Here is a 12,970-nt window from a genome sequence, read left to right on the forward strand (position 1 = left end):
CTGTTCTAGTTCCATTGATTGCATTGGACTGGCTGTTGGGCTTGATTTGGCCCTGACTGTTTATCAAGAAGTCTGTTCTGCATTTCAATGTCCCCATCCACCCACTTCCATCCCCGGGAGCATGTAGCACCAGCAGCACTCTGAGGTGGGGGCTGCAGCAGTGGGGTGACTGGGGCTCAGTGTGTGGCTTGAGCAGAGCCCAGCACCCCCAAACCCAAATAACCCATTATAAAATGCCTGCAGTATTAAAATCATCCCTTGATGATTTTAAGGAGAGTGCTGGAGGGCATCACCCATGCTCACAGTTTCACATCTTGGTGTATTTTGCCCATCATGTCCATAAATGTGGAGATGGAGAATCGGAAACAGAGTTTCCATGGCAGATGAGGTCTCCACATTTCAGAGCTGCCTCTCTGAAGCTAAAACAACTTCTTGCTGCTAGGTAGTTCCAAAATGAGCAGGGAAAGTCACTCCAAAGCCCTTAAGGAGTGGAAGGTTTCAGAGTCAGGTTTTCAGTTGAAGGTTTTCAGGTTTCCTTGGAGCTTGATTCGGTGCCTCATTGCCCAGCAGTGAGGTGCCATCACCCTCAGTTGCTTAAAAGCCAGGAGTGAGGAAGACAAGTGCTTTCCAGGCCTGATTTCAGCCAGTGAGTCCCTCACACCTTGGTCCAAGTGCTGCCTGGGCACATCCCAGTGCCAGTTCCACAGGCAGTGTGGCTGTGCTGTCCTCACAGCTGTTGCTGGGGCTCTCAGGCTGCAAACCCTTTGCTCTGCCCAGCTCAGCAGGTTGGTCCCCACAGCCCTCTGGCAAAGGCTGACCACAAACAGGGCATTTATCCACTCTGTGCACAAGACCAGCACTGTGGGCGCTGCACACGAGGGGCTGAGGCCAGGGGGTGGCTGGAGAGGAGTCAGTAGGTCTCAGTGCTGCAGCAGGACACATGGACACGGGCAGGTGAAGGGAGGCAGCTCTTGACCTATTTTCCCTGGGCCCCCTGCCATGTGCAGGCAGGGAGAGCTCTCCTGTGCCAGCACTGGTGATGCCTGTGCCAGCGGGGAGGTGCCCATTGCACCTGCTGCCCTGGCACGGGGCTGCTCCCCTTTCCCCATGCTGGGGCAGCTGTGGGGCATTGCCAGGTGCCCTCCACACCCAGGGCTGGCTGGCACAACCAGGGGCTGGCTCTGCAGTCTTCAGACCCTCTCCATTATCTCGATAAAGGGCTGCTCCACCAGCAGGTGCCAGTGCTCACATCCCAAGCACAGGATATGGGCAGGACCTTGCTCCAAAAGGGGCTGTGAGCAGTGTTATCCTTCCTGCAGGGAATTTGCTCTTGCAGCCTGGTTGCCTATCTGGGTTGCATTTGAGGAACCTGATCTCTGCCTTATGAATCTGGCCTTCTTTTTATTTAAAAAACAAACCAACAAGCAAAACCACAAATAACAGCCAACCACCCCCCAACCCAAAAAACCCACCTCAAATCCTTACTCTGCAGCAAATTCCAAGGGGTGTTCCACGTGGGCTGTGGCAGTGTTGGCCAGCAGAGCCTGCAGACAGCTTGCAGTAGCTCTGGAAGGTGTGTGCTCCTCTGTTTATCAGATGAGTGTTCGCTCTGCAGCCTTCTGTTGATGAGCTAAATGCCGTCATCCGTAACTATTTCCCTCCTGCTCAAAGGAGGAGAGGGCCAGCAAAGGCGCCTCTTCCTGAGCCCTCAGGTGGGCTTGTTGCACAGGAAGGGCCTGGGAAAAAATACCCATATTCTTTTCCATGAGAAACCAGGTGGTGCTTAGGATCAGGATGTACTGGGAACAGCTAATTGGCCCCTGACACTGCTGTGAGCTCTGCAGGTGTTACCCGAGGATAGCAGGGTGTGGTGCATCTTCCCACCCAGGCACCTTCCCTCTGGAGATGGCCCCAAACAGGAGCTGGGGAGGAGCACAAGGCACTGGCAAAGGACAGGGGGTCAGTCTGTGGCAGAGCCAGGTCCTGGCAGCTCTGGTGGTATCATGGGGAGGTTTTTGCCATCAGTGAGTGACTGGTATTTGATTTTCCAACGCTGGAACGTTCGCTTTGTTGGCTTGTTCCCTTGGTTACGTGGTATATATTAAGTTCTTCATTTGCCTCCTTATACAATTAACTGGCATTCCATTGCGTGAATTTTGAAAACACAACCAGTGCTAAAACTTCACAGTCAGGCCTGGCTGACCCCAGCAGACAGACACAGCACCAAGCAAGCCCCTACACCGCTGGTTCTCCCGGAGCAGTGCAGAACACTGCTCAGCATTGGCAGCCTGGGGATTTGGGGAGCAGGGCTATCCCAGCTCAGCAGCCTGGCAGCACTGGGGTGAGTGACAGGGTTTGTGCTGGGCTCTCGGTGCAGCCCGGGTGTGTGACAGGGTCTGTGTGGGGCTCTCAGTGCACCCCGGGTGTGTGACAGGGTCTGTACTGGGCTCTCAGTGTCTGTGCCAGGCTCTGGGTGCAGCCTGGGTGTGTGACAGGGTCTGTGTGGGGCTCTCAGTGCACCCCAGGTGTGTGACAGGGTCTGTACTGGGCTCTCAGTGTCTGTGCCAGGCTCTGGGTGCAGCCTGGGTGTGTGACAGGGTCTGTGTGGGGCTCTCAGTGCACCCCCGGGTGTGTGACAGGGTCTGTACTGGGCTCTCAGTGTCTGTGCCAGGCTCTGGGTGCAGCCCCGGTGTGTGACAGGGTCTGGGCTGGGCTCTGTTTGGGGCTCTCGGTGTCTGTGCTGTGCTCTCAGTGCACCCCGGTGTGTGACACCAGGCTCTGTGTGGGGCTCTCGGTGCAGCCCCGGTGTGTGACACCAGGCTCTGTTTGGGGCTCTCAGTGCAGCCCCAGTGTGTGACACCAGGCTCTGTGTGGGGCTCTCAGTGCAGCCCCGGTGTGTGACAGGGTCTGGGCTGGGCTCTCAGTGCAGCCCCGGTGTGTGACACCAGGCTCTGTTTGGGGCTCTCGGTGCAGCCCCAGTGTGTGACACCAGGCTCTGTTTGGGGCTCTCAGTGCAGCCCCAGTGTGTGACACCAGGCTCTGTTTGGGGTTTCAGTGCAGCCCCGTGTGTGACACCAGGCTCTGTCTGGGGTTCAGTGCAGCCCCGTGACACCAGGCTCTGTGTGGGGCTCTCGGTGCAGCCCCGGTGTGTGACACCAGGCTCTGTCTGGGGCTCTCAGTGCAGCCCCGGTGTGTGACACCAGGCTCTGTGTGGGGCTCTCAGTGCAGCCCCGGTGTGTGACACCAGGCTCTGTGTGGGGCTCTCGGTGCAGCCCCGGGTGCCGCTGGCAGCGGCCGCCCCGCGCTGGCTCTGAGCAGGGCTCACAGATTGTCAGAGCTCTCTGCAGATCCCATCCTGCAGGGATGTGTACGCTGTTCCCTGCGCCCGTGGGTGTGCATATGGCTGCCTGTGTGGCAACTGTGCTGAGTGCCAAAGCACAGGGGACAATGTGTGTAGTAGCAAAGGGTGCCAGCAATCTGAGCTGCTGGAAAGCCGGGGAGAGGCACCCCACGCACCAGGATAGCAACTGCAGAGAGGGATGGGATGGGATGGGATGGGATGGGATGGGATGGGATGGGATGGGGTCTGTGCTCAGGGAGGGGTCTGTGTGCAGAGGGAGGCTCTGAGGGGAGCTCTGAGGGTGTCAGGGGCCAGTGAGCTGGCTGCACTTAGGATTAGTCAGTATGGGAAGATGAGAGGAGGAAGAGCAGCCCATGCCCGAAGGGGAACCTGTGGCAAGGAAAGCAATGCCCCTCTGCCCACAGGAGCACAGCACTGTGGCAGAAGGTGGCACTGGCCATGTGTCCCTGACCCTCTGAGGCTGGCTGGCATCCTGCTGTGGGTTAACCCCACCACTTCTGGTGCTTTTCTGCTGCAGGATCCTCCTGTAAGAGCTGGCCAAAGCCCTTCCCAATGCGCTGGGAGGATGTGAGCGTCCTACTATTGGAGTATCTGATGTCCCATCCCTGAACTGTCCCCTGAAATCTTCCCATGGCTGAGAGGTACCAGGAAGAGGGCACATTTAAGGAGGGACAACACACCCAGCCTGTGTTCCCTGGACCCTCATTCCCATTTCTTTGCCCAGCCTCATCTTTGAGGTGCAGTACAGGGTGTGGGATTGCTTTGGCATCCCGGGGCAGGGGATGAGGGTGTGTGTGTGTGTCACAGGTGGCACAGCCCTATCCCAGGTCCTGTCCTGCAGCACTGCTTCCCTGCCTGGGCCCCTGATTGTTGGTGCCTAGAAAAACTCCTGTTTCCTCTTCCCACCTATCAATAGAGCCTCACCCAGCCTCGCTGGGTTTTCTTCTGTGGTGTCAGACGATGGCTTTAGCATAAGTGATGGCTGCTGTCCCCTCCATGGAATGCCCCAGCACTCTGGGGGTGTGGAGCATGGCAGGGCTGTGCAGGTGGCAAGGAGCTGGGAGATCAGGACACAGCCAGCATGCTGGTGCCTCGTGAGGAGAACTGTGTCCAAACAAAGGCATGTCAGCTCCCGTTTGGGATACAGAGCATGTGGCTCCATATGATCTGTGAGCCATCAGTTAATGGTGGATGTAAAATCCAGATGAGGAACCCTGCATGTTGTCCAGAGGCCACAGGCAGAGGCAGGACTGCACAGTGAGAGAGGGGTTTGTTTGCCTGCTGAGTGCAGGTTCCACTGCCTCTGCCTTGTCATACAGAACTACCCATGTCCCATCCCTTGTTCCTCAGAATGACTCAAATTATGAGGTTCAGTCCCCTCCAAAATAAATGTCAGTCAACAGTGTGCCCTGGTAGCCAAACAGGCCAGCCTTGGCCTGGGGTGCAGCAGGGACAGCATCACCTGACGGGCCAGGGAGGGTTGTCTGGCTCTGCTCCCACTGGGGCAGCCTCACCTCAAGTCCTGGGGCCACAATAAAAGGATTTAAAGCTGTTAGAGAGCATCCAAAGGAGGCTGCAAAGGTTGTGAAGGGTCTAGAGGAGACCATATGAGGAAAGGGTGAGGTGACTTGGCTCATTCAGCCTGGAGGAGACTGAAGAGACTGAGGACAGACCTCACCAAGGTCTGCAGCCTCCCCCTGAGGGGAATCAGAGGAGCAGACACTGATCTCTCCTCTGTGGTGCTCAGTGATGGGACCTGAGGGAAGGGCATACAGCTGTGTCAGGGCAGGTTTAGGTTGGGCATTGGGACAAGGTTTTTCACACAGAGGGTGGTGGGACACTGGGCAGGCTCCCCAGGGACTGGTCACAGCCCCAGGGCTGCCAGCACTCCAGGAGCATTTGGACATCACTCTCAGGCACAAGGTGGGATTGTTGAGGGATCTGTGCAGGGCCAGGAGTTGGATTCCATGGCCCTCTGAGTTCCCTTCCAACTCAGTTTTCCTTGGAACTGTTGCTGCTAAGTGTTGGATGTTTCAGTAGCCAATTGCATTGCAAATCTTGCTAAATTTTAGACCTTGGCAAATCTTTCTGGCCTGATCCTGATGATCTGGAGTGAAACTGCTACATTTTTCCTGTGCACTGTTGATTATGTGGAGAATGGATTTATTTTTTTTTGAGTCTACATTTACCATTTTACAGGCTACAATTGCATCCCTTTTTGTTTCTATTCATTATGTTTCCAAGAGCTCTGCTTTGATACTTGGGGTATGGGAGACTTTTGAGCGTGGGGATCAGTGTGGTGTACAGCACTGAGACAGGCTACACCATTTTTGTACAGAAGGGCATCACAATGTTTTCACCTCTTACTGTGCCCCACTCTCTCACACCTTGTTTCCTTTGCACCCAACTAATTTCGTAGAATAAATTATCCTGAATTTCCTGTTAATACAGTCATGCTACGAAAAGATTTAAAAAATATAAGCTGCTAAAGGTGTTTATTATGTTATTATGTACAGACATTTTTTTCCCTTTAAATGGACCGACCCCCTCTCTCGCCTTCCTCAAGCAGTGAATTCCTGAGGTTAATTATATGCTGCGTAACAAAGGTGTTATTTCTTTTTGTGCCTTCGGTTCTGTTCCTTTTCATGGCTGGAGAAATGAGCTGGGAGAATAAAGGCTTTGCACAGAAGTGCATTAAAGTCAGTGGGCTTTGGCTCATGCCCAGAGAGAAAAGCAGCACATGGTTTAATTCCAGGGCAGGCTCAAGCAGTTGCATTTAAGGCTTTTTCAGCGGTGATGGTGCAGCTTTTAGGTTGGATTCTTCATGTTCAGCTACCAGAGAGGAAAAACAAATTCCCCCAGGAGCAGCAGAGAGTCGTAACATGCTGTCTCCCTCTCTCCAGATGAATGGCAGTGATGGGATGTTCAAGTATGAAGAGATTGTCTTGGAAAGGGTAAGTACTGCTCACCCACCCACCAGCAGCCTCCTCCCCCTCGCCCACCCCCGGCACAGCTGCCCCCCACACGTCCCTGCACAGCCCATGGGAGAGCCTGGGCTCTGTTCCCTGCTCTCTTTCAGGGGTGTTACACCTGCTTTGCCAGCCTGGCTCCCACCAGGGTGGGCTTGCTGCTCCCCTCTCCCCCTGCACACCCCTCCAGAAGGGAGGGAGGAAGGCTTCTCCCTTGCCTCCCTCTTTCACACCCTCACCCCCACAAACTCATCAGTGCAGAGCATGGGGGGGCTCTTTGTCATCGCCTTTGTCACAAAACAGAGGTGTGGGGAGCTCTGCTTGTGCACCCCACAACTGGGCACAGGGACCAAAGCCACCCTGCCAGCAGGCCCCCATCACTCTAGGGCACACAGCCTTGGGGAGCTAAGCTGCAAGAACAGGTTATTTAGTGAAACAAACCACAACCAAGGAAGCTCCTGTTCAAGCCTTTTCTTTGTTGGCAGCACAGAGGTGATGGCATGTGCCACACCAGCTGTGGCTAGAATTAGCTCCCCCCATGTGTGGGGTTTATCCAGGAGCAAGCCAGCACCACACAGGGCACCAAGGGCTTTCTGTTGCCCAGGAAGCAGCAGGGGAGGAGGGATGGAGAGGGAGCGGGAAAAGCTGGGCCAGGGTTTACTCTGAGAGACAGGCACAGCCCTGCAGGCTGGGAGTGGCTGTGGTGGGAGGCTGCCCGCTCTCCCCACAGCCCACCTTCCCTCCCCACAGCCCACTTTGCCTCTCCACAGCACACCTTCCCTCCCCACAGCCCACTTTACCTCCCCACAGCCCCCTTTGCCTCTCCACAGCACCCCTTGCCTCCCCACAGCACCCTTGCCTCTCCACAACTCCACACCACATCTTCCCTCCCCACAGCCCCCTTCTCTCCCCACAGTCCCCTTCCCTCCCCACAGTCCCCTTCTCTCCCCACAGTCCCCTTCTCTCCCCACAGCCCCCTTGCCTCCCCCTGGTGCCGTGCCGGCGGCTCGGCCTCGCCGCGTGGCCGGCATTGCAGGGGAAGATGCAGCGCTCATTATTCTGTTCCTCTGTGCCTTTAGTCATCTCCCTCCTTCCCCTGGCTCTGCATCACAGAGGTGGGTGGACAGAAGGTTATCTGGGGCTGCCGCCTCACCCACCGCTTCCCCGGCGTGCCTGACGAAACCAGCCCAGAGGTTCCTTCCTTTTTGGGCTCAGTGCTTCTTGCTCCGAGCCCAAGTCACGGGCAGAAGCCTTGTCTCAGGGATTCAGAGCATCCTCTGCCCTCAGCACATAGTGGGAACAGGGAAAGATCTGGCAGGACCACACAGAGAGGCAACACTCATTGATGCCCTCATTTCAAAGCCCCGAGCAGCAATTCATTCTCCAACAGCAAGGAATCATGAGGGAATCTCACTGCTTAGCAGCCTGGGCTAGCATGGACCATACCCTGGTCCTTCACCTGGTCCCTGCTGGGATCCAACAGTCCTGTCTTGATGCAGGAGAAGCACCCTGGTGCCTGCAGGTGAAGCTGTCCCCTTGCTGGGGTGTTTGGCTTCCAGAACTGACCTCAGTGTACCCCAAAATCGTGGTCAGTCACTGTTATTAATCCTTGTCTTTGCTGTAAGGACAAGCATAAATGCAGCAGCATTTTGGGGGCAATAATAGCAGAAACACAATCTGCAGAGGGACATGGCTTTGTGTTTACCCACCACACATGTGTCCACAGCAGGAACTGCCCTGGCATCAGGCCATCAACCCTGATGTCAGCTAAGAAATCCCTTGAATCCTTTTTGAGGTTTATCAGAACAAAACTTAACGCCTCCCAGATCATTTCCAGGTTTTGTAGCTAACCAAGGACCTTCCATAGACAGGCACAACTAATGGCTGGAGATCATTTTGCAATCTCACCTGCCTTGCTGCAGCCTGGCTTGGTCTCTGACAGTAAAGAGCTTTTTTGAGCTAGGCACAGGGTAATCAGAGCCCAGCACAGAGGAAAGAGAGCAGCCTAGACCCTTTACTGTTGAATGCCTCCATGTCACATGCCAGCCAAATCCCAGCTGGGCAGGGAGCATCCGGGAGCGCTGCACAGTGACAGGCATTGGTGGCTCCTGGTGCTGTGTCACGAGTGTCACCAAGCCAGCTCTGTGTCTCTGCAGGAGCTGAGGTTGGGGCAAAATTGCTGGGGAGAAGGGCAAGCCCCAGCTGGCTGTTGGTGCTAAATTATCCTGGGGAGATGGAGTCCTCAGGTCCCCTGGAAGAGCAGAGCATCCCCTCATCCCCCACTGAGCACCAGGGCCATGGGCAGCCAGGAGAGCTTGGCCTGAGCCCACTCGTGTATGAGAGAGGCAGGCACAACTGTCTGTGACTAAGTGTCAGCTCTTCCACATGAGGAAACAAGGCAAGAAGCCATCTGATTTTCAAGGCAGAGCAAAAAAGGCAGGAATTGTCCGCTTGCATCAAGCATGGATCTGGAAGCAGCGCCTGTGAGTGTGTCACTAATGAGGATCCTGCAAGTGGGAGAGGTGGCACAGGGCCACAGCCACTCAATCCTGAGGTGCTGGGGGGATGGCCTGGAGATGAGCTGTGGTCCCTGCATTCCCCCCAGGCAGAAATGGGCAGGAGAAGCTCAAGTGATGCTCCAAGCATGTCTGTGAGGAAAAGGAGACAGAACTGGAGAGCCCACTCCATCCTGATAGCCACCTCCACGCAAAGCTGTAAATTTTGTCATCAGCGTTGCTGGTGCCCAGCTGGGCTTTGTGCCAGGGCTACATCCCAGGGTGCAGAGGGGCAGGAGTGGGATGCTGGTGACTGGCACAATCCCCGCTGCTCTGTGCAGGCTGCAGCATCAGTGTCTCCTCCTGGGGAGCAGCCAGCAAGGGGAGGTTTTCTCCGCCAAGGACCACCTCCTCTTCCCCCAGCTCCCCGCCTGCCTCGCTCTCTCCGTGGAGACGCGGTGCTGAGGGAGGTTCCCACTCTCCCTCCATCTGTTCAGTGCTCCACGCTGCTGCACCGAGGAACGCCAGCCTCTCCTCCAGCAGCATCCCTGAGCTGCCTGAGCTGGGCACCCCTAGCTGGGAGAGGTGCTGTAAGGGCTCCTCCTGCGCCCCAGGCAGTCCCAAAGCTGGGGGGAACCGTTTCAGGAGGGCTGGCAGCAAGCAGGTGCCCATGGGGGAAGGACTCAGCGTTTGATTTCCCACAGGGGAACTCTGGCCTTGGCTTCAGCATAGCAGGAGGCATCGACAACCCACATGTTCCAGATGACCCGGGCATCTTCATCACCAAGATCATCCCCGGGGGAGCAGCAGCCATGGATGGCCGTCTAGGGTGAGTACAGGCCTGGGGGAGCAGCCAGGGTGTCACCCAGCATCTCTGCATGAACCCTCTAGGCCTAACCCCTTTTCTCAACATGGTCCTTGGCCTCCATATGTCTCTTTCCCACAGCCAGATCCCCTCAGAACAGGGCTATCCACCATCAATTGGCCACCAGCCTCCTGTCTGTAGCCACCCATCTTCCCCTCCCTGTATCAGGCTCGTGCTCCCACCCACCCCATTACAGCCCAGGGCAGGGAGCCAGCCTTTTTATCTGCCATCTCCATCAGGGTTGCACTATAGGGACCATCCCCTCTTTGGGAGGGACCCCTTTCTCACCCCAGCAGGGTGTGGTCTGCCAGCCTGAGCAGCACTCATTTGGTGGCTGGAGGAGGGTGGCACCGGGTGACAGAGGAGGGTGGCATGGGCTGGTCACTCCCCAGGGATGCTCAGGGCCTCACTGTGCCCACAGGGTGAACGACTGCGTGCTGCGGGTGAACGACGTGGACGTGTCTGAGGTGGTGCACAGCAAAGCAGTGGAGGCCCTGAAGGAGGCCGGCCCTGTGGTGCGGCTCGTGGTGCGCCGCCGGCAGCCCCCGCCTGAGACCATCATGGAGGTCAACCTCATGAAGGGCCCCAAAGGTGAGCCCTGAGCTCTGCTCGCTGGGCCAGGGTGCCCCCTGCCCCACAGGACCGTGTGGGGTGACCCTCGGTGTGAGATGTTGTGAGGTGCAGGGCAGCCTCACGGGGATGTGGGATCAGGGTGGCACCGCTGCAGTGCTGGATGCTGCGGGGTGGCTGAGCAGCGTGGAATGCTGTGGGACAGGGGGTGTGGGATGGAGCCACAGTGCTGTGGGACAGGGGGTATGGGACAGACCCACAGTGCTGTGGGACACAGGGTATGGGACAGACCCATGGTGGCCAGGCTGGGGTGGCCCATTGCCTGCTGGGTTTGGGCAGGGTGTGAATCCCAGTGAGGCACAGGGGCTGTGGTCTCTGTCTGTCTATCTGTCTGTCCCTCACCTGCATTCTCACTCTCCCTCAGGCCTGGGGTTCAGCATTGCAGGGGGCATCGGGAACCAGCACATCCCTGGGGACAACAGCATCTACATCACCAAGATCATCGAGGGAGGCGCTGCCCAGAAGGACGGGCGCCTGCAGATCGGGGACCGGCTTCTTGCGGTAAGCCCCCTGCCCACAGCCAGCTGTGAGGAGAAGCTGAACAGCTCCCACTGCCATGCAGTGTTGATCCTGAACCCCAGCACCCATCCTGTCAGCAGCTTCACCCCTCTTCCCTGGGACTCCTGCTGGGATGTTGCTGTGGGAGGGCAGGCTCAGTAATGGCTGCAGGCAGGAGGGCCAAACCCAAGGCGATGGCACAATGCTTCTGGAGCTGCTATGGCACCTCCCCTATGGAAAACCCCTCCCGCAGGGCTGCCCTGCTCCCTGCCCTCCTGCTCAGCCGTGTCCCCTTTCCCTCTGGCAGGTGAACAACACCAACCTGCAGGACGTGCGGCATGAGGAGGCCGTGGCTGCCCTGAAGAACACCTCTGACATGGTGTACCTGAAAGTGGCCAAGCCTGGCAACATCCACCTCAACGACATGTACGCGCCCCCCGACTACGCCAGCAGTACGTACGCCTGGCTGGGCACGGGGGCTGGGGCACCTCAGCCTGCTGGGCTGGGGAGCAGGGCTGGGCTGGGCTCCGTGTCCTCACTGTCTATGCATTTCTGCTCCTGATGGCCTTCTCCTCCCCTGCAGCCTTCTCAGCCTTGGCTGACAACCACATAAGCCATAACTCCAGTCTGGGCTACCTGGGCAGCGTCGAGAGCAAGCCTGCCTATCCCCTCCCTGCCCAGGTGACTCCGTCGCGGTACTCGCCCATCCCTCGGCACATGATCGGAGACGATGACTTCACCAGGTGAGCACCAGGCAGCAGCATCCCCATCACGCTCCCTCTCATTCCCTCACTTTCCCTCTTGGTGGCTTGATGTCATTCCCACTGCCAGTGCAGAGCCTCAAAAGGCCATTTAGTGCAATGCCTGAGGTCCCCATAATGAGCTCTGTGCTCACCCCCTGAGACCAGCCCTGCTGTGTCAATCTCTGCCTTGCTGCATTCACTCCCTCTCCATTCCGTCTCCTACTCTTTCACAAGCCTTACACAACTGCATTTCAGCTTCATTCTCTTGCTCATTTCACAATAGCTGCAATACAAGGTGTTCCCTGCCCTGATGGTGCCATCCAGCAGTGCCACAGGCTGCCAGGATGTCCCCAGGTGGAGCTGGGACCGGGGTGAAGGGCCAGGGGGAGCACAGCCTTGCAAACAAGCCGTGCTCCCTGAGACTGGCAGCCCAAACCACCTGCACTCAGGTGTAATTCCAATGACTGGCCTGACAGCCTCCTGCCCAGCCCTGGCACAGCCCCTTTGCCCCAGTAGAATCCTTTGTGCTGCATGAACAGATTTGTTTCCTGAAGCGAGGAAATAAAGAAACATTGCTCTGAGCCTAAATGCAGTATTAAATTTCTCCAAAGCCTCAAGCTGAGGGTGGGAGAGAGAGACCTGGAAAGTGCTGCTCTACTAGCTGATTGTTACAGCTTCCCCACTTCTTGTCACAGCCTTGGGGCCAGTGCTCTGAATGTGTGTCCCCAGGGCCAGGACTGTAGGGCTTAAGCTGATTAATAAGGACCAGCACTCGGCTTAGGCTTAGGGCTGGCTCTGCTGTTTGGAGCAAGGTTGCAGGCTGGTTTTGGGAGTGTGCCTACAGGGGAAGATGCAGTAGCTTTGTCCAAGATTCTCCCATTCTGCAGCTGAGTGGTGGATGCTGGAGTGGGAGACCCTGACTGATCTGCTGCCAGGTCTGCCATCCTCCTGGAGAGTGTCTGCACTCATCTTTGTCACGGGGCTTTCTCACCTCCTGGTGCTCAGCCACAGCTGGGTGTCCCTGCACGCCATGACCTGTGCAGCACTGTCTCCCACCCTCCCCACCTCTCCCACTGGTCTTGGCACCATCAGTGCCAGTTCTGGAGCCTGTTTCTGGCACTGCATCCTCAGCAGGTGTAGCAACTTCTGTGCTGTCAGGGCACAGGGGGTTGATGCCACAGGCAGGAGCAGTGCTGTCTGCCATTACAGTGCACCACAGAAGGGGCTGAGTCACAATATTTGGAAAACACGCCAGAGACCCTGGTCTCAGCAGGGTGTCCCTTCTTGCACCTGCCAGCATTCCCATTTGTGGATTAGAGAGCAGAAAGAGCAACCCAGCTTAGGCTTAGCCAGTGGCAATGGCACAGTGATGGCTTGCCAGTGGCAGTGGTACAACAATGGTCCAGCAG

At 56.9% G+C, this 12,970-nt stretch overlaps 1 protein-coding gene across 8 annotated transcripts in view; it reads left to right on the forward strand.

The window, feature by feature from the left end:
• The window catches only part of DLG3 (discs large MAGUK scaffold protein 3), a 76,272-nt gene that overhangs the window by 41,058 nt on the left and 22,244 nt on the right, over positions 1-12,970 (forward strand). For all 8 annotated transcript variants that reach the window (XM_030967415.1, XM_030967411.1, XM_030967413.1 and 5 more), the window contains 6 exons: positions 6,265-6,315; positions 9,530-9,654; positions 10,112-10,281; positions 10,685-10,821; positions 11,126-11,270; positions 11,402-11,561. In XM_030967415.1, the coding sequence (XP_030823275.1) occupies positions 6,265-6,315; positions 9,530-9,654; positions 10,112-10,281; positions 10,685-10,821; positions 11,126-11,270; positions 11,402-11,561 (788 nt within the window). The remainder of the gene's footprint in view (positions 1-6,264; positions 6,316-9,529; positions 9,655-10,111; positions 10,282-10,684; positions 10,822-11,125; positions 11,271-11,401; positions 11,562-12,970) is intronic.

This window comes from Camarhynchus parvulus, chromosome 4A (genome assembly GCF_901933205.1).
Source record: "Camarhynchus parvulus chromosome 4A, STF_HiC, whole genome shotgun sequence".
NCBI classification, from domain to species: Eukaryota; Metazoa; Chordata; class Aves; order Passeriformes; family Thraupidae; genus Camarhynchus; species Camarhynchus parvulus.